General features: G+C 38.4%; 5 protein-coding genes across 5 annotated transcripts; 3 read left to right on the forward strand and 2 right to left on the reverse strand.

Moving 5' to 3' along the window:
• Positions 1 to 551: 551 nt before the first annotated feature.
• LOC113493800 (m7GpppN-mRNA hydrolase-like) lies at positions 552 to 3,249 on the reverse strand. The gene is made up of 4 exons (XM_026871822.1): positions 3,042 to 3,249; positions 2,422 to 2,584; positions 1,779 to 1,997; positions 552 to 1,557 (listed from the first exon to the last, which is right to left on the reverse strand). The coding sequence occupies exons 1-4, from the start codon at positions 3,113 to 3,115 to the stop codon at positions 646 to 648; spliced, it is 1,368 nt and encodes a 455-aa protein (XP_026727623.1). The 5' UTR covers positions 3,116 to 3,249; the 3' UTR covers positions 552 to 645.
• Positions 3,250 to 3,397: 148 nt separating this feature from the next.
• LOC113493803 (syntaxin-18) lies at positions 3,398 to 4,854 on the forward strand. The gene is made up of 2 exons (XM_026871825.1): positions 3,398 to 4,303; positions 4,642 to 4,854. The coding sequence occupies exons 1-2, from the start codon at positions 3,509 to 3,511 to the stop codon at positions 4,828 to 4,830; spliced, it is 984 nt and encodes a 327-aa protein (XP_026727626.1). The 5' UTR covers positions 3,398 to 3,508; the 3' UTR covers positions 4,831 to 4,854.
• A 358-nt stretch (positions 4,855 to 5,212) lies between these two features.
• Positions 5,213 to 7,080, forward strand: LOC113493804 (FAM172 family protein homolog CG10038). Its single transcript, XM_026871826.1, has 5 exons — positions 5,213 to 5,598; positions 5,750 to 6,044; positions 6,166 to 6,520; positions 6,607 to 6,691; positions 6,894 to 7,080. Exons 1-5 carry the CDS (start codon positions 5,436 to 5,438, stop codon positions 6,974 to 6,976), a joined length of 981 nt encoding a protein of 326 aa, XP_026727627.1. The 5' UTR covers positions 5,213 to 5,435; the 3' UTR covers positions 6,977 to 7,080.
• On the reverse strand, positions 7,064 to 8,520 carry LOC113493801 (RNA-binding protein NOB1). The gene has a single exon (XM_026871823.1). It carries the CDS (start codon positions 8,410 to 8,412, stop codon positions 7,135 to 7,137), a length of 1,278 nt encoding a protein of 425 aa, XP_026727624.1. The 5' UTR covers positions 8,413 to 8,520; the 3' UTR covers positions 7,064 to 7,134.
• Positions 8,521 to 8,778: 258 nt separating this feature from the next.
• Positions 8,779 to 18,965, forward strand: LOC113493794 (3'-5' RNA helicase YTHDC2-like). The gene is made up of 12 exons (XM_026871815.1): positions 8,779 to 9,127; positions 9,930 to 10,156; positions 10,381 to 10,482; positions 10,772 to 10,918; positions 11,262 to 11,409; positions 11,843 to 11,990; positions 12,348 to 12,523; positions 12,932 to 13,059; positions 13,729 to 13,870; positions 14,204 to 16,503; positions 16,842 to 16,969; positions 17,351 to 18,965. The coding sequence occupies exons 1-12, from the start codon at positions 8,914 to 8,916 to the stop codon at positions 17,595 to 17,597; spliced, it is 4,107 nt and encodes a 1,368-aa protein (XP_026727616.1). The 5' UTR covers positions 8,779 to 8,913; the 3' UTR covers positions 17,598 to 18,965.
• The last annotated feature ends 1,003 nt before the right edge of the window (positions 18,966 to 19,968 follow it).

Here is a 19,968-nt window from a genome sequence, read left to right on the forward strand (position 1 = left end):
AACTTTGATAACCTGCGGCACGAGCCACTGCGCAGTAGACTGGGAGACATAAATCGTCCCTATTCCTTGTATACTACCTGACAATCTACTTACAGTCTTATCAATATTGGTTACGGGTTGATTGGCAACTGCGCAGCGTAGTTAAATGGAGTCATTAGAGATATCATACGTCATAAGTATATCTCGTATCATACGAGAAGTATGCTGATAAACCACCGCACTTCTCGTAGCGATAATGGCTATTTACTTTTCAAGTTAGTTAAAGAATCCTTTTAACGATACTATAAGATATTTAGTCCGGGGAGTTTCACAAACATTCCATTCACATTAACATGCACAAAGATGGCCAGACCCAGGACAAGCAAATGCTTGGCTTACGCGGAGATCGAACCCGCGACACGTCACGCTAAATGGGTTTGTCGTGGTGACCTCAACCACCAGGTCATATTTGTACAGTTTAAAGGTTGTTTCTGAAGGGATGTTCTTTCAAATTGAAATGGCTCACCCGACTACAGAATTCGTTAATATCAAGAGAAATAAAACAACAATCATCCTGTTTTGTAACATCTAATTACAAATAATGTCAAATTTGAATATCTGAATCAACATGTTACGATTTAGATCCAAAGTAACGTCACCATACTTTCAAGTAAGGCAGTCAAGGATGGCTCGCCTGTCGAACTTGAAGTTGGCCCACGAGGGAGCCACAAAGTTGAAGAACGCGTCATCCTGAGATTCGTTATTTGGACTGTTGTCCTTCTGCACCGGGGAAAAGTTGCTTGGCATGGTGTTCTGCGGCGTAAACAGCTGACGCTTAGCAACCTTCCTGTCCTTTCTAGAAGAGTTTTGATTAGGAGTATTTTTAGCAGAACTGCCATGACTGTTGCCGTGACTGTTTCCATGGCTATTCCCGTGACTATTAACATGGTTATTTCCTTGGCCGTTGGAATGGTTTGCTTGACCAGAACCATGGTTATTATGGCCGTTACCATTTCCATGGCCGTTACCATGTCCATTGCCGTGGCCGTTGCCATTGCTGTGGCCATTTCCATGACTGTTGCCATTGCTGTGGCCATTTCCGTGGCCATTGCCGTGATTATTGGAATGGTTCTTAAACGGCACAGGGTTCTGTTGTTGAAACTCTTGTATTTCATTCTGCAGACCCTGAGAAATGCTTTTGTTCTTATTCTTACTAATAGACGACTCTATGTCACCCATAGATTTGTGGCGAGTTCTCCGCGTGTTAGTGAACACCTTTGAGTTCCTTTCAGCGACCCAGCGTCGCATACGTTTTACAAATGGTAGCACCATGAAGAAAGCGTTAGGGCTCACCCCCATTTTGACCTTTGGGGTCATATCTTTCTTGTTTGCCGGCAAGTCGGCCAACGGGAACCACTCACAGGCCTTAATCTCATTCCTTGTTCTCGGTTGAAATTTGGTGTCTCGAGGTATAAACCCGATTATATATAGGCGGACAATTTGTTCGTGTATTATTGCTTCTATGAAGTCATTTTTGTTTATTAGCTTACTAATATCAAAACCTGTCTCCTCAAGGACCTGCAATTCAAAAGACAAAATTGTAGCTAAATCTTATGGTGTCCCAAACCTTGTCGTGTTGTAAGCTAAAATATCAAACATACTCAAAAGAAAAAAGTATTTATAAAGGGTGTTATGTGGGCGCATTTGGAGCGTACGTGCGGAAAACGGAGCCCATCACCAGGGTGCTATGTGTCCCAACAATTCTGTTCTTACAAAAACTACTACTTCCTACTGCTCACCTCTCTAGCAGCACACTTCCATGGCTCCTCGTCTTCATTGACCTTTCCCTTAGGGAAGCCCCAGGAGGCCTTGGTCCAGTATGACTGGACGAGCAGCACGTGCGTGAGGTCGGTGTCGAGCAGGATGGCCCCGTACGTCGGCACTGTCTGCTTGTACTCGCGCCAGTTGTCCAACACCGCGTCCAGGCTGCTCACGTGCTCGCGGAGTTGCGGGACGTGCTGCGAAATGATACAAATATACAGGGTTATTATTAATGACCAGCTAATTATTTTCAATTTATTTGGAATTGGTAAAAAGAAACCATCTATGCGAAAAAGAACTTTTTTTTGTTTAGCCTGAGTGAACACATGACATGCATGGATAATCACTGGCACAACTAAGGTCAGGTTAGGCTTATAATATTAGTAGTTACGAGACATGCATACATCACTATTTTTTATATATACAAATTACAGAAATTTTAATTGTCCCACAATTTTCACAAGTGAAATTTAAAAGTCAGAATTAGGATTTCACTTGCCTGACTATATAGAAAATTTTAACTTAAAACTGTGTGTAAACCATATTCAATTACACTTCTTTTGTGTAGGAAAGGGAGGCCTAGCATATGAAGGCAAAATATGTACCTAAATAAAAACTTACTTGAAAAATATGTGCCGCAAACTCCCTAATACCACAGGGGTTTAGCCTGGTGGTCTCATCAGTGCAGTAATAATCTAAGTAGAACCAGTGCGCCAACTCTATTTGAAAACATATTCGGACCAGGTTACCTCGGTCTTCTGGTGGCAAGTTTATTATGAAGCGGCTGCAAATGAAACATATTTTAGAAAGTGTTTCAGTATATTACAGCAATTTAATAGAAACTTTAGGAATACAAAACATAAAGCAATAGCAACAATTTTGGTTTTGAATAATACATTGATAACATAACTTTTATAAAAGAAAACCTTCTTTACAACACAAGGCTCATGAAATACCAATTGGATTCTTGTAGCAATTATGCATTTTTATGAAGTGAAATACTGAGTGGAAGATAATCAAAAGTTTACATAAGTTTTATGTCTGTCAAGGAAATAATTGCGAAAGTTGAACTCCCATTGCCAAAGGCTCGCATAATTCGAACCAGGATTTTTAATTATTGAGCTTCAGCTTAAAAGAATTTAACTAATATCTACTCATTCAGCAAAAACTAGATAATTGCTACTCTTGTTATTGCGATTACCGGTGTTTATCAAAAATATTTTGATCATTCGTAAACCTACCTGCATAGGTCATCTAATATATCAATAGGTATAGAATGTTCCCCTTGATTTCCATTACCAGCAGTTGATCCCATCTTTAATGACTTTTATTATTTGGATTTCAAGATTTTTTTCAGTATTTTCTGGTAAAAAAACAATAGAAAATTTCTATTTTGCTCCTTTCTTTTGTATGTTAAATCTATCACAGATTACAAATACTAAAACAAGAAAAACAAAGTATCACGTTCCAGTAACTTCCGAAGCATAGACAAACTCATGGTATTTCAAGCATTTATCTATCAAAGACAGTTTGTTTGCAATCTTTTGGATGTTTATCCGAACAAATATGTTAAAAATGACAGTGGATGTTCTCATTCTGTTGTCAACATAATATCAAATATATCAATACACAGCTGTGAACGTGTAAGTACAAGACGACTCTAAGTACAGTTGAATTTACATCGATTATATGGTAAAACTCTAGCAAGATGGATATTACACCGTTATTCAGGGCATACATAAAAACAGTTAAAACTCGCAATAAAGCTTTTGGGATTCAAAGTCCTGTAAGCGACGATAAACAGCGTATACTGCGAACGAAGCCAAAGACGGCTTTCATGATCACAGCGAAAGATATTACTTCGCAAATCACAAGGCTACGGGATTTCCTGCTGCAGCACCGAGAGAAGTACTTGAGTTTCTACGATAATGTCGTAGAAAATGAGATGACTGATGCGGAGAGAGATCAAATAGACACAGGAGCGCAAAGAATTATCAATACATGCTCTCACTTGCTTAAAGAGTTTAGGAATGACAATCGGAAAGTCACAGTCGCTCCTCAGATGAAAGAATACATGGAAGCAGTCGCTGATCTTATAGACATGTATTTAAAAGCTGTGTGTAAGATACACAGTGAGCTAAAAGCTCTGCGTGTTAAACGAACATTAGTAATGCGTAAACTATCACGTTTGGAGCTTCCACAGACAAAGTCAAACATTCCAAATCCCTTCATAGTAGGGAAAGCAGGTGAAAAAGACACTGACAAACTCCTAGAGAAGGAAACAGAAGAGTTGGAGGAGACTGATAATCCAAAAAAGATGGATTTGAATGAGAATGATGTGGCGGTGTTAGCTGACGAGGAGCTTAGTGCTGAAGAGCTGCAGATGTTTGAATCAGAGAATGTGCAGCTCCTGAATGAGCTAAATAGCATGACGGAGGAAGTGAAAGCTATAGAGAGCAAAGTTCTGCACATTGCTGAATTACAGGAAATATTTACTGAAAAGGTAATTTAAGTATTTTTTTATTTTTCTAACATTCTATGCAGTAGACCTATAATTTTTCTCAAAAGTTTAACAGAACAGATTTTTCTTTAACAATTTTAGATTTCTCTCACAAAACCTCCTACCAGTGTTCAGTGGAGTTGACAAAACATTTATAAAAGACAAATATTTTAAGTAAATTAAAAGTGTTCTGTTTGCTTGTTCCATAAACACCTACAAGATTATTATTAGCAAATTACCTATGGTGTAAAAGCTAGATTCTTTAAAGCTTTACTGCTTTAATTTAGAAATAATATAATAGCTCTGTAATCATTCATCATCATTATTGTTGTTTTTTCTAGGTGTTACAACAAGAGCAAGATATAGACCGAATATCCAACACAGTTGTGGGGTCCACAGAAAACGTTAAGGATGCCAATGAACAAATAAAGCAAGCCATACAAAGGAATGCTGGTCTTAGGGTTTATGTACTTTTCTTCTTACTAGTCATGTCATTCAGTCTTCTTTTCTTAGATTGGTATAATGAATAAATGGTGTATGTTATAATAGAATTATGTTGTGGTTTTATTTATTACCAAGGTTTATACGTCGCTGCTGGCCCTAACATCAAACATGAACGTGTGCACTATTCACCCCCACAATATCAACGCGTTATTTTTTGCCACCCTGCTGATAGTGGCGGCCGGGGCGGTACGCCCCTCGGCCCCCCCTAGCTAGGCCACTGCTCCGGAGGTACCTAAACCTTTGAAATTAGTACAAATATTCGATCGTACTATGTAGTACAAAAATTGTAACAAAATATCAAATGAATTATTTTTGCTATAAAACAGTCAAACAAATTACCTAAAGAGTGTGCGAAGTATTCCACTTACATAAACAGGAAATTAAATTACAATTATGAAAATCAACATGAAACTAACTTATTGGAAGGAGAACTAACTTATTAAAAAGATCTATTTCTGAACTGTAGAGAAACGTCAATCCAGTCGTCGGCCTTCAGTGTTTCTTGACATTTATGTTTGTTTTTAAAATAGTTTGTTTCTCGTTATTTCCCGTTTTGTGTTGTTATTGACTACTGATATTATAACTAATGTGTATTTAGGCACCTCTGCCTATTTACTTATATCATTGCTCGATGTCACACAAACATTTTAATAAACTTAAAGTTTTCCTTGCGTCTAGTATTTTACCGAAACGAATTTGGTCACAAACATCCAGCCAAAGTTATTGTGCAGCAAAATTGAAAAATATGGACGCAGTCAAATCGATGAAGGACTTGGGATACGCCTTTAATGCCGGTAAATATTTGTTATCTTATCTGCATGACGTTCTTTGAGTATTTGGAGGTCAAAAAAATTATCACTTACAAAATGTAGTTATGTATTCATTTTTATTATTGTATGACTAAAGTGGTTAATAATTTATGCATTCATATTTATGCTGTTCTAGATGGCCAATTACGTAAAGTTGATGCGGACGGGCAGCCAACTGATGAACCATTTCAATTTAATGTTAGTAATCAGCATCAGGAATGCCAAGCTCACTATGAGGAGCTGGGCAATGTGGTCACAGACTATGTTTACCATTTAATGGAAAATGAATTGAACCTGGCAAGGTTGCCAGTACCAAAGGACTCACAAGCCGGCACATTTATATTTGGTTCCAAGGATTATGATCAGAAAGATGTGTTGCTAATCCTTATTCATGGCTCTGGAGCAGTTCGTGCTGGACAATGGGCTAGATCGTTAGTATAATAAAATTGATTTTTTTACTAAAAGATAATAAAAAAGATTAAATAATACATTCAGAAAATGGTTGCAGCTAACATAAAATCAATTGTGACTGATTGAGTGTTTGCTTTTCAGGCTCATTATAAATGACAACTTAGACATGGGAACACAAATTCCATACATAAAAAAAGCATTATCCAAAGACTATGGAGTATTGGTACTAAATCCTAACGACAACTGTTTGCCAAACGGCAAAAAGATACCGCACAGCAGTACAGGTGAAGAACACACAATATATGTATGGAATACCTACATCAAGAATACTAAAGCAACATCTATAGCCGTTGTTGCACATAGTTATGGTGGTGTATTATCTGTCACATTAGCAGACCAACTAAAGAAAGAGTTTGAGAAGAGAGTCAAAGCTATTGCATTCACAGATTCTGTGCATGTGTATTCAAATATAAAAATTACTAAGTATTTAAAAGAGGTGAGGGTAATTGAGTTAAATTTAATTTAAATGATATAAATAAGTTACACAAATTCATGTTTGGATGGTTGTTTTTTGGTCTGCAGGTAGCTAGAAACTGGATATCAAGTCCAACTCCACTAGACACTCCAATGAATACTCCTGAATTTGACATACCAAGAGTTTCAGCTGGTAAGTTTAGCACTGATTTCTCTGTATTCCAAGTTTAAAATTAATCTGTTTCATAGATAAGAATGAGAATTAGTATGTCAAAGTAAAATGTTTTTTTTTTCTTCAATTTGGAGCAAGTGTTGGTGTATAAGCACCTAATTTAGCCTTTCTAATCAGTTCAGTTCCATTATTTTTGCTAATTTTGGTTTTCTTATATTTACAGGACATCAAAAACACGAAATGACATCATACTCATGCATGGAATCAGTTTTCAAATTCATTGAGGAAAAAGTTTCAAAACAATAATTAGTTTTGATTTAAGGCATTATTACACTGTTAGTATATATATAAGTGGGCATTTAAGTATGTATCATTGTAATAAGACAAATATACTGTATTTTACAATAAAACCTTTTATTACCCTATTTACAAGATTACACATTAAGTTATTTTAGAAATATATTTTACTTCTTCTTTCCTTTGTAAGCCTTTTTCATAAAGCATTTGATATCTTGCTTATTGGCCCTTACTCCTAGAACAGCTGACTTAGAATTGACATCTCTCATGGCAAATGGTGAAAAGCCTGAGGTATAGTCAGGGTCCAGAGCATTGGTTTTACTTCTTGCCAATTTTGTGGCAAATCTCTTGTGAATATGTTGGTCTTCTGTAAGAATGGGATATTGGAAATGTTGTCCACCTTTAGGTGTGGGCAAGCTGAACTTTTTTCCTCTAGCTGTCAATGGCTTCCGGCCATTTATGTGAATGTGCTGGGTCCCATCATCATCAATACTCACTCCAACTTTTTTTAAAGTTGAGTGTCCACATTTTGGACAGAATAATTTTGTCATAACACTGGTAGTTTTGAAACAGGTTGTGCAACGAAAAATGAATGTACGTAATTGTCTGATGATCCTTCCATCTATGGAGGTTACATTTAGGCCAATTTGTTTAAGCACATTCTGCATGGCAAAGTCTGAGGTTATGCAAGCAACTTCTACAGCCTTTACTTCAAATTCTCCTAGTTCCATTTCTTTTTTCTTCTCAGCAAAGTTGCCTGGTGTGATCCAATCGCCACCATCACTGTCGGAGTCTTCCTCACTTTCAGATTCTTCTTCATCATCAGACACTTTAACCATGACATCGTCAATATTATCGTCTTTTAGGTCCATGTTCTTTATCTGTTCAGCAATATTTTCTGCATCCTCTTCATCACTGACATTGCCATTATCTTCCTCAGTCTTAGGCTTATCAACTGGTTTTGTCTGTTCTGGAGGTCTGATTTCAACTTCGCCAGTTTCTTCATCTCTACATAATGCTGATTCACCAGTTTCTTGGTTAACATGTTTTGAATCTTCATTTTTATCAGAGGTAGTGTTTTGGCCGGGTAGTCCAGTAACTTTAACAAATTTTTGAGCAGTTGGCTCAGTTTTGAGATGGGCTGTTCCAACTTTTTCTTTCTCCAGTTGGTATGTTAAGGCCATTACTTTGATGTCAGTGGCAGAGAGACTGCGGTAGTCTCCGGTCTTCTTGGAGAACTCGGTGATAAACTTAATATTTTCTGTGAACACATCCTTGACGATAAGATCGTAAGGCAGAACTACAAGCTTCCTGCGTTGTCTATCGTTTGTGATTTCATCGATAACCTCTTGCACAGTGTAAGCGCACTCCGAGATGTCTTGCAAGCCAGCTGCCTTGATAAATGCAGTGGTGTCCACCACTAAATGCTTAATATTCTTCGGCATCGTAAAAATTTACATGGAAATTAGTTCAAGCAATACTAACTCTACGCTTAAAAGGTAGAAGCCTCTTCACGTGTTGAATTATTTTGACAAGTAACTATTTCGTGTGTTTTGACATTTGATAGACCAGACGAGACGATAACTCGGTCGGATACGCGGTCAGTTCCATGTTTGCACATGTAAGTTTTGTATTTGTAATTTGCATTTGTTCCCTGCAAGAGTGAACATTGCAACCTATTTGAAGAGCAGTTTATTTTTAATGAGTACAAATGATTATTTTCAAATGGTTCTCATACAATAAAATGTTACTATACTCATCTCAACAAGTTTAGTAATCGTCTAAACCCGTAATTTTAATGGACATCACTGACAGATGACAGTAATGAATATGGAATCGTAGTAGTTTTCTTTCGTTAATTCGTTACTCCAATAAAGTGCTTGCTTAGTAAACAATATATTAGTTTTATGTAAAATATTGTTTTGGTAAACATATAAAGTTTTAATATGAGTTCTAAAAAGAGTAGGCGCCATACAGGCAATAAGCATTTTCCTATAGCTGAGTCTGTGAGTATTGCACTGAAGATTCAGTTGGATAAGTTTTTAAGTGATGAAAACGAGACTGAACTTAAGTTCCCGACGTTCCTGTCGGCTCAAGAACGTGGATTCATCCACGAGACAGTTGCTAAACTCGGACTGAAGTCGAAATCGCGCGGGAAAGGTATGTTGTTGATATGCTAATATTCAGCCAATCAAAATAGAACATAAAACTCTCTATATTGTTGTATGTATGCTTGTTAAGTAACCACTCATCAGATCGAATTATTTCCATAATTTAAATTCAAATAAATTATGCATAAGTTTCGCCTCTATAATAAACTTTATTGCTCTTACTCAGTTAACAATTATTGTGAAACAAATGCGTAACCTAATCCTCCAAAATTTTCATTGCATAATTTTACACATTATTAGAAAAAAAAAAAAATAACATTTTTTCCAATATCTCAATAAAAAAGTTCTTTGTTGTGTTGTTTACATAACAATGAAGTATCAAAAGATTCAATACACATAATAACAGGGTACAAATAGTAAATAATACTATATCTATGAATGATTTGTAGTAGAGTGTAAACAAGTGTAAAGTGTATACTATTAGAATCAATACAATAATAATAACAATCTTAGGAGATTGATAGATAAGTAACAATAATAAAAGCTTGAATGACCTGAATAGCAAATAAATTTTAAAAATTAGCTGATCTGGTGAGCATGCATACTGCTGGGCTGATTAGTGAATCAAAACCAACATTTAAATTGTTTAGCATTAGGTACACAATTTTTTTTTTTTTTACAGAACATATTATACATTTATCTTTTAAGTAGGAAATTTTAAGGCACTGTCTATCAATTTAATGGATCTTATATTAGAGCCTCTTTAAATTGTGTTTATATTATTTGTAATATATCAATAAAAAAAAATCTTATATCTTAATGACACGATTATCGTCAAAACTTTGTTTCAGGGGTTAACAGATACATAACTATATACAAAAGGATTGGGTCAACTATCATTCAGAATGATGCCAAACTCATTCTGGATTCGAACATGCGCTGCAGTATTGCAGAGCTCTGCAATGCTTTCCCCATCACTAGCAAAGAGAAGGATGACCTCAGCAGTTGTCCAGAAAAGGAAAGGAGTCCACAACTCACACATAAATCTATGGGGCAGCTGAATAATGGAGTTGCACAGGTAATAATGTAATATAGAAGTGAAAATAAATAGTGTTCATATCTTTTTATCTGGAATTTAGCCTATTGGAATCAATTACTGATAGGATTCTTTTAACTAGAGGATTTTTTTAAATATGAATGTTAGTGTTAAATTTTGATTAAAATCTGTGAAGAGGTTTAGGAGTCCATCACAAACGAATTTGTGTTTTTCTGTGTATTAATGCTTTAAATTTTTGTCAACAGGTACCAAACACACAGTACAATCCAGATCTGCTGAAGTTCAGAGAGAAGTTACCCGTTTATGAACAGCGACAGGACCTCATCAATGCCGTGTTACACAATCAGGTAAGCCTACATTTACAATAACAAATATAAATGCCAGTATATCAGAGCCCGGATAGCCGAGTGGTTGAAGTCCACGTGTCGCAACATCGCAAGTTCGAGCCCTGTGTACGCTTGTCCTGAGTGGTTGTCTTTGTGCAAGAGACTAGAATGTTTGTGACAGTCCCCGCGACGCAAGGCTTAAAATTAAATTACTTGTTAGAGTAGTTCCTTTCTAAAATTAAAATCCATATTGTAAAAACCATTACTTCAATACTGTCGCCTTTAGCTTTAATATGTGTTGAATACTCAGGTGATAATAGTGGCGGGCGCGACGGGGTGCGGCAAGACGACGCAGCTGCCGCAGCTGGTGCTGGACTACTGCCAGGAGCACAAGCAGCCCGCCAGGATGTACTGCACGCAGCCGCGCAGGATCTCCGCTGTGGCCGTGGCCGAGAGGGTGAGCACTACATCATATTGTTTAAACTCATTCTTTATACTTAGATGTGTTAAAAAAATTGTGATTGTGTACAGTTATAGGATTCCTTTGTGTTATCTTATCTTGTTAATTTGACAATGTTACAATTTTTTCTGACTTTATCAGCTAACAACTGCATCTCTATAGATTCCAAATTCGAAATATGAATAATTTTCAAGTTACTAAAGAAATAACTCAATCTGGCAAAAAAAAAAGTAAATTTTAAACTTTCATCTTCGTAACAAACGTTTTTTATTACCTCCAAGCAACAACCGGTCTGTCAAAAATGATATGTAACTGAGTAATAAACCTTAACATGTACAAGGTTGCTTACGAGCGCATGGAGAAGATAGGCCAGTCCATCGGCTACCAGATCAGGCTGGAGTCCCGCGTCAGTCCCCGCACAGTGCTCACGTACTGCACCAACGGAGTGCTGCTCAGGACGCTCATGGCCGGAGACACGTCCCTCACAGGTTAGTGGACAATATACCATCAGTACAACAAAACGAAAATTCAAAGTAACGTATTAGTTAACTGGCTATTGCCTGCGGGCCCGCCCAATGTGTAATTGAAAATGATTCCACGGGAACACAAAATCGGGATAAAACACATCCTGTGTGTCTCGTCAAGTTTCGTCTCTTCACGTTTTGGCCTTTCAGTGGTTTTTGTGTGAAAGAGGGACAAACATCCATATATAAAAACTTTTGCGTTTATAATATTAGTAGGATTCCGGGATCTCGGGATCCGGGATCCCGGGACTGCATTTCCTAGGCTGGGCACAACTGTAGCCAAACGCTTGGACAGACCGTCCAGAGTGCGCTCCATGGCTCTCTGGGCTACTTTAATCTTATGGAAACCCGCTTTAGTTAATAATGTTAGTGAAGATGTTGATTATTAATTTGTTAGGTGTGACCCATATATTTGTGGACGAGGTTCACGAGAGGGACAAGTTCAGCGACTTCCTGTTGATCGCGCTCCGGGACGCTCTGCCGCGCTTTAAGGAACTCAAACTAGTTCTCATGTCGGCCACTATGGACACGCAAATATTCTCCAGGTAAGTTTTCCATTACCTATAGAAAATTTTCTTGGTTACATTTTAGTGCTAAAGTAAATAGACCACGCTGCTAGCCCAAAAGAAGTATTAAATTATACTTTGGTTGCATATTTTCTTCCATTATAACTTCAAATCAGATTGGCAGAACACTGTCAACTATGTAATATATACAGCAACTGTATGCTGAATTTAAAAATATTTAACATCTTGTAAGTACATACAAAAATGGTTATTAATACCCATACACACTATAATCACCACACAAAATTTAATATAGATTCCGGATTAATATCGAACTTTCGACCTCCAGTTTAACAGTTAGGGTCACTAGCCACTACAAGTGCACATGTTCCGCAGGTACTTCAACAACTGCCCCGTGATCACGATCCCGGGCCGCCTGCACGAGGTCCAGCGCTACTACCTGGAGGATGTGCTGAAGATCACGCAGTACCGCACCAGCAAGATGGCGCAGGTCGAGAAGGAACTCAAGAACAAGCTCAAGAGCGGGCACAGCTACTGGTCGCATCTAGAAAGTTAGTACGATAAAGAACATGTTCTCAGTATCATAATATAAATAGATCTTTGTTCGCGTTTTGACTACCTGACAAGTATAAACAATCTTATCAAGACAAAAGTTCGGTGAAGACAAAACAGGTGGGGTTGACTTCGGCTTGTTAACTCTTAGGCTACATTGCAATTAAAATAAAAGAGTTAACGGACGAAACCTCAGAAAAAAACTAGTTATTAATAAGATATGGGTCAGTATCTTCTATTAAATGCACTTTTCATGACTAATATAAATTGACATTCCAGTAATTTTTGTTATCCTTACAAAATACTAAAATACCCACTGCGCTACATGACCATTGGAAACTATACTATATTGGTGGAAAATATACTATACTCCAAAAACCTGATTATTATTTTTTCCATGTCTGTAGGTCAGAAACAAGATGATGCGGGAAACAGCAGTAAGGAAGTCAAAGAGGAGAAGGAAATTGTGATCGACCCGGCGCTGCAGGCCGACATGGATGAGTTTTTAGACGAGTGCTTTAACGAAGGCAGTCTGGTGAGTCGCTAGACACGTTATAATGAGAGAATACTCTAAGAGCCTACCTAATATGAACACCCTCAGAACTTGTGTACGTACACTTAGTTCGCAATAAAGATATTTGAATATAATTCATTGTAACATTTTGAACTACTAGCTAAGCACTGCAGTTTATCCTGTATTCTATTTGTTGCTGTGAGGTTCAAAAGTCTTGCATCATTTCTGTTTCCAAACCATATATAAGATAACCTTACGTGCATTGGTGCTGCTTCTTCTGTATGAAGTCCAATGTAGTTCTTTTCTTAGGGATAAGATCGTCTATTTTAGGCACCGTGTAACAATTTTAATTTTTCAACCAACTTCAAATTTGGTAGGTTCTCAATTCGACTGTATTTTGTTTTTATTTATATCCCTTACCTCAGAACTTCGCTACTGATGACTCGTTTATGTTTTAGATTAGATTAGAATATTCTTTATTGTACACCAGCAATTTATGCAGAAATTGTACTGTGCTGTGCAGAAGTTGTACATTGTGATTGTATTGTGCATTGCAGCAGTGATTCTTATATGATACGTTTTTGTTGTTGAAACAATATCATTAAATCCATTAGTGTGCAATAAAGTACCATCCATAAGAGATGTATGTACGAAGGGATATATATTAATGTGTTGTGTGTGTGTGTGCAGGACTCGTTCACCCAGATCCTGTACATGTACATGTCGGAGGGCGTCCCTGTGGGCCTGCAACACGCGCGCAGCGGCCGCAGCGGGCTCATGGCGGCCGCCGCGCGCGGCCTGCCCGAGACTGTCGCGCAGATGCTGCAGATCGGTGAGTGGGGAACTGGAGTAGGGCATGGAAACTGCTTAAAAAGGCCTCTTTCTTGAGTATTAGACGGGTGCAGATTTGGCCAATCGCGGAGGCTTTTTTATGTGGCTCTTGAAAATAGACTCAGCAAGATATTTCTTTATTTTAGTATAATTTATATGTATTGCTATATGACTGCAATTTTTTATCGTATACTAAAGTTTAGAATTTAGAAGTAATACTTTGATGTTCAATAAGCTTTCCAACTTGTTTATTACAGATAGGTCATCAGATTTTATTTCTTCCATATTCTCTATTTTTGCTGACTTCTATTTAACCTAATAAATGTATCTTTAGGTGCGGATCCATCAACAAAAGACAACGACGGCAAAACAGCATACGATTACGCTGTAGAGAACAACCACACTGAGTGTGCTAAACTACTGTCAACCTTCAACTTCACAGAAGAGACCAAGGAGAACTCAGAGGAAGACGCAGCAGTAGAAAACTTCCTTCTAGATGTATACCATCATACGTTCTCCGAAGAACTGATAGACCATGATCTCATGCTAGCCTTGATCAAACACATACACATAAACTTACCCAAAGGCAGCATCCTCATCTTCCTACCAGGATACGATGATATAGTAACTCTCAGAGACATGATCCAATCCTGCACAGACATGAACGTCTTAAAATACCAGATATTCACGCTACACAGCAATATGCAGACGTTGGACCAGAAGAAAGTGTTCAATCCGCTGCCTAACGCAAGGAAGATTATAATATCGACAAATATAGCCGAGACGTCGATAACTATAGATGATGTGGTGTATGTGGTGGACTCGTGTAAGGTGAAGGAGAAGTACTACGAGTGTAACGGCGGCGTGTGCTCGCTGCAGTGCGTGTGGAGCTCGCGGGCGTGTTGCCAGCAGCGGGCCGGCCGCGCGGGCCGCACCAAGCCCGGACACAGCTTCCACATGTGCTCCAAGCGACGGTTTAACACTCTACCACTTAACTCAGTACCAGAAATCTTGCGAGTACCTCTCCAAGAGCTGTGCCTCCATACTAAACTCCTCGCTCCAGGCAATACCCCAATCGCTGACTTCCTTTCCAAAGCTCTAGAGCCCCCGTCTTTCCTAGCTGTTCGTAATGCAGTCACGTTACTCAAAACAATCGGCGCGCTAACCCCCATGGAGGATTTAACCGAAATCGGACAACATCTCCTAGACCTAACTGTTGAACCAAAGTTAGGAAAAATGCTGTTGTATGCATGCGTGATGAAGTGCCTCGATCCTATCCTGACGATTGTCTGTAGCTTAGCTAATAAGGAACCCTTCCAAATATCCATGAACCCTGAGAATAGGAAGCGAGGAAGTTCTGCCAGAAAGGAGTTTGCAGCTGATAGTTATTCTGATCATATGGCGCTGTTAAGGGCTTTCCAGGCGTGGCAGACGGCCAGGGCTAATGGTACAGAGCGCGCATTCTGTGCTAAGAATCTAATATGTGGTGCTACAATGGAAATGATAGTAGGTTATAGGTCCCAGTTGCTCGCTCAGCTACGAGCGCTATGTCTCGTCAAAGCTCGAGGATCTGGGGATATCAAGGATGTTAACCTTAATTCAGAGAAGTGGCACGTCGTGAAAGCGGTGCTTGTAAGCGGGCTGTACCCTTCAATAGCCCGTGTCGACCGAGATTCTAGTTCGTTAAGAACATCAAAGGAAGTGAAGGTTGCCTTCCACCCGAGCTCGACACTACACCAGGGCGGAGGACTGACCGGCTCACAGAAATCTGTACAGAACTTACCCACAGACTGGGTGGTCTTCGAAGAGATATCGAGAGCGGGAAGGTTTTGCTTCATACGGTGCAACACATTAGTTACCCCTTTGACTGTAGCCTTATTCGGGGGACCGTTGAGATTGCCGATAGGAGCTTTAACTCAACGCGCCAACCCGCCCGGACTGTCCAGCGACTCCGACAGTGAAGCTGATGAGAACAATTCATCTCCCGATACAGCGGTACTAACGCTGGACGACTGGATGGCCTTCACAGCTGACGCCTCAGACGCCATCAGCGTGTTCTATTTAAGACAAAAGCTATGCGCGTTAGTTATACGTCGCATGTCGAACCCCGCTAAACCAATGTCGCCTTTAGACGAACAGATCCTTAGCACTGTAGTCCACGTAATAGGTGCTGAAGAGAAGAACGTAGGCTTGAACCAGCCAATAGGAATCGGGCAGCGACCCAAACCGTTAACAGTTGACTCTCCGAACTGGCGCTCTCGACTTGAAAACGACGAGCAGTACCGTCACGATAACAAGTACTACCAGCAGCAGTTCAATCAGAACGAATTTCCCGGTGGGAACTTCTATAACAACGCTTATGGGTACAGGAATGGTCAAGGTCGACCTGGATGGAGGAACGATGCTCCTCAAGGGTTTTCTCCGCAGTCATACAGCGGGCCTAAGAGCCCGATGTCGCCGAACGGCAAGACCTTATTAGCTAACATTGAGAAGTATTCGACGGAGGGTGGGGAGGGCAATGTTAGGTACTTCGTGGCGAAGGCTGATGACCTTCATACTGTGGAGGTGGCGCAGAATACTGGCAGCTTCCCCTTCACGCAGAGCACTGCTAAGAAACTGCAGAAGGTTAAACAGGTTAGTTCACATTATTCACTGTTTTTTTGTTGAAAATTATCTAATTTACAATGCAAAACTGTTTATTTGGATTATGGGACGTGTCCTTAAATATTTAGATTTCTCAGTGAATTCTGCTGTCCTGGTAATTACAAACAATTTACAAATTTCCCCAAGTTAGCTACATGGGACACATACAAGTTAGCTAAAGCTGAATCCCAACCTCAAAATTTGTAAAGGCCCAACATTTTATATTAATTTCCTTTCCAAAATTGTTATTATGTTGTTGGAGGAACATACACATGCGTAGAAATAGTATTAATATTTCATGTCGTCATCATTTCCTCTTTTTATACTAGGAGGGTAGTCGCGTGGTGGTATTCTTCTCGTGCGCGAGCGCGTTCAAGTTCGTGGGCTGCGCCGCGCTGATGGACGGCGGCGGCCTGGACTGGCTCTCCACGCAACACGTGCCCTTCCATATGTTGCGGTAAGATTGTATTTGTAACTGTATTTAAGCCTAAGAAGTTCGCTGTTTATATATACATGCTGAACAGAATTTTTTATTATATAGGGTTCTGTGACCGAACGGCAAAAACTCTTATTTATATAGTACGAATTTCGCATATAAATTGAAACCAAATAATTATATCTTACGATTGTACGTTGTTTAATGATAATTCAAATTCAATCAGACTTTTAAACTACAATTTATAAAGCTAATGACTTCAATTCATGCCGGAGCACAGTATGAACTTTTGTCAAACTCGCATCAACTAAAACCTCCCATTCTCGGTCTTGCCTCTACCTAGCCTAGGTCACTTGTCCATGTCAGAAAAACGAATATTCAATAGAGATATTAATTCCCCAGCCACGTAAGCAACTCCCTAGCGGGCGGGGCGCGGGCCTCCAGCGCGCGCGACGGCGCGGAACTGTGCGCGCCCGCCGCCCGCGCGCTGCTGGCCGCGCAGCCGCGGCGCAGGCAACACCAACACCAGCAGCAACACCAGCAACAACACCAGCAACAACACCAGCAGCAACACCAACAGCATCAGCAGCAGCCGCACCAACATCAGCAGCACCCCCGCGCCATACAGAAGCACGCCACTGATCTGTGAAGACAACATTGCAATACTCGGGCGTAATCACCTCATGACTGTTCAAGGTAAACAATTGACTAGGATATCACGTCGTGACAAAATAATTAACTTTTACAAACGCGATAGTAGAAGGGATTGGAAACGCAAGATCTATTGTCTTGCAGACTAAAAGATCTGCAAAACAAGGTTTCCAACATGAAAATGTAGATAATGATGTCACAGTTACAACGAGCCTAACATTGAATTGTTTAGCATTTTTTTCTTAGATACTCTAATTTTCAAAAGATTAATACAATCGTACTTTAATGTACGTACTTACCTTATTTCTTTCATTGATAACTCAAAGCTTAACTATATCATTAGTTTACAAACTAACATTTATTTCTTCTCTTAATAATACGAAACAAAGGCGAGGAGATAACAATTCCTCGTTACATCTCAAAGCTTTATATTGGTGGAACCACACATTTGGGATCTGCGACCTACGACAAAATATATGTTTTATAATTGTCATGTTGTCATTCGGTTGGCTTGTATAAGCGCGCCTTTAAAGTCAAAAGCCTTATCCATATGTGTAAGATTGAAATGGTTTGGTGAGACTTGACAAATGTGTGGTTTCAACTCTATATAATGGTTTTTATGACGTAAGCGTTTTGCTTTCATCGAGATAATTTTAATTGTATGTGGTTTTTCGTATTAACATATTTTAGAATAACTCTCAACATCCATAACCAGTAAGGGCCTTCTCACACTTATCAGCTTATGCCAGTAGATAATACTAATTATTATTTTGTATGAAAAAGCGCACGGATCCTTTCCGCTATACGCCTCTTCATACAAAATCGTTGTTTTCTATACACTGAAGAATGAATAAGTTTGCTAGAGCTGAATAAATGTGAAAAGTCCCTTATACTACGCTTACGACTATGCAAGACTGCTTTTGTTGTGCAAGTGGGACGCCGCTACTCACTATAGCGCCATCTCCCTTCCGCATCGGAACAGTATTGCTTTCAAGGAAGGTATAAGTTCCGAATTGACAATGCAAGGAACCCTTTGATAAAGATTTTATTATACATCCCTGAGAAATAATAAATGCATTTTTTGTTGTAAGTAAGTACCACACGTTTGGTTTCGAAGCCAGTATTATAGACCAGTAGGATATAGACTAGGACCAATGATTTTGTCTACACGCAATTCAACGTTTTTTAATATTAGAAAAAATAATACAGAGCTTTTAAAACACGCTTTAAATAATTTTATTCTAGCAGATTCACGCGAAATACTAACATTTTCATGATAATAAACACTTTTATAATATAACGCAATTAATAAAAACGTTCTACATCGTGAACGTTCGGAAATGTTCGGTTTCATTCGCTCATTAACTTAAAATTAAATTAAAAATCTATACTCAGACTTAATTAAAATTATCACCTAAACGAAAAAAAAAAAACGTTTATAAATCGCATTTATATATAAATATATAAACATTTCCATAGCACATTCACCGGTAACGACATTACGTAAAAAAAAGATCAGAATTTTATTGTGACTTACTATTATGAAGTTACGTTAAACTTTTCTCTCATGTTCTCCTGCAATCAGCCATTAATGTAATGATATTGCTATATAATCTTGGAATTAATCTTGTTGCGTAAGAAACGAATCGGAGAAGTCTTAATAACCTGCCTTTTTGTATGCCCCAACGATGAAAAATTGCTCCGAGGTACCGTGAGAATTTCCTATACAATATAATTTTGAATTTCTGATTTTGCTTTTGCGGTATAAACGGATTTTACTTCAGAAAATATGTCATTTTCTTTGGAAGTGTTTGTACTTATAACTAACGTTGTAATATATATGGCTTTAAGAAATAATTGTTTTAACACTACGAGTCAGCTCAGTGAAAACCTATCTATATTCTATGAGTGAAAGTAAGCCTTAAGTTTTATTCAATAAAGTCCAAAACTGCTTGGCTCCGAAGCTCTTCTTATAAGGGCGCTCAGTCAAACAATTTTGCACTTTATCTTGTGAATAATAAAGTCCTTTTTAAGTGTGTTTTTACTACGTGCAATAAGGTTTGAAGGGCATGGACGTGTATGTTTTTAAATGAAATAATATATCGATGTTTTCAGTGTCAATATGAAATTATTTAAGTACATTTTAGCCCTTAATGTTGCCAGAATAGATGTCTGAATGTTTAATTTGCCAAAGTCTATGGTTTATAGTACTTAAGGACCAATTGTATGGATCTGATTAGACAATTGATTAACTTGGCACAAATTTTAAACAATAATAAATTAAATGTTTCAAATAAAATATCTTTAGAAAATGTTTTAGTATAGGCGTTTTAATAACTGTTTACTTTTTAGTATTTTTAAACAATGTT

Source organism: Trichoplusia ni, chromosome 5 (assembly GCF_003590095.1).
Source record: "Trichoplusia ni isolate ovarian cell line Hi5 chromosome 5, tn1, whole genome shotgun sequence".
In the NCBI taxonomy this organism is placed as follows: Eukaryota; Metazoa; Arthropoda; class Insecta; order Lepidoptera; family Noctuidae; genus Trichoplusia; species Trichoplusia ni.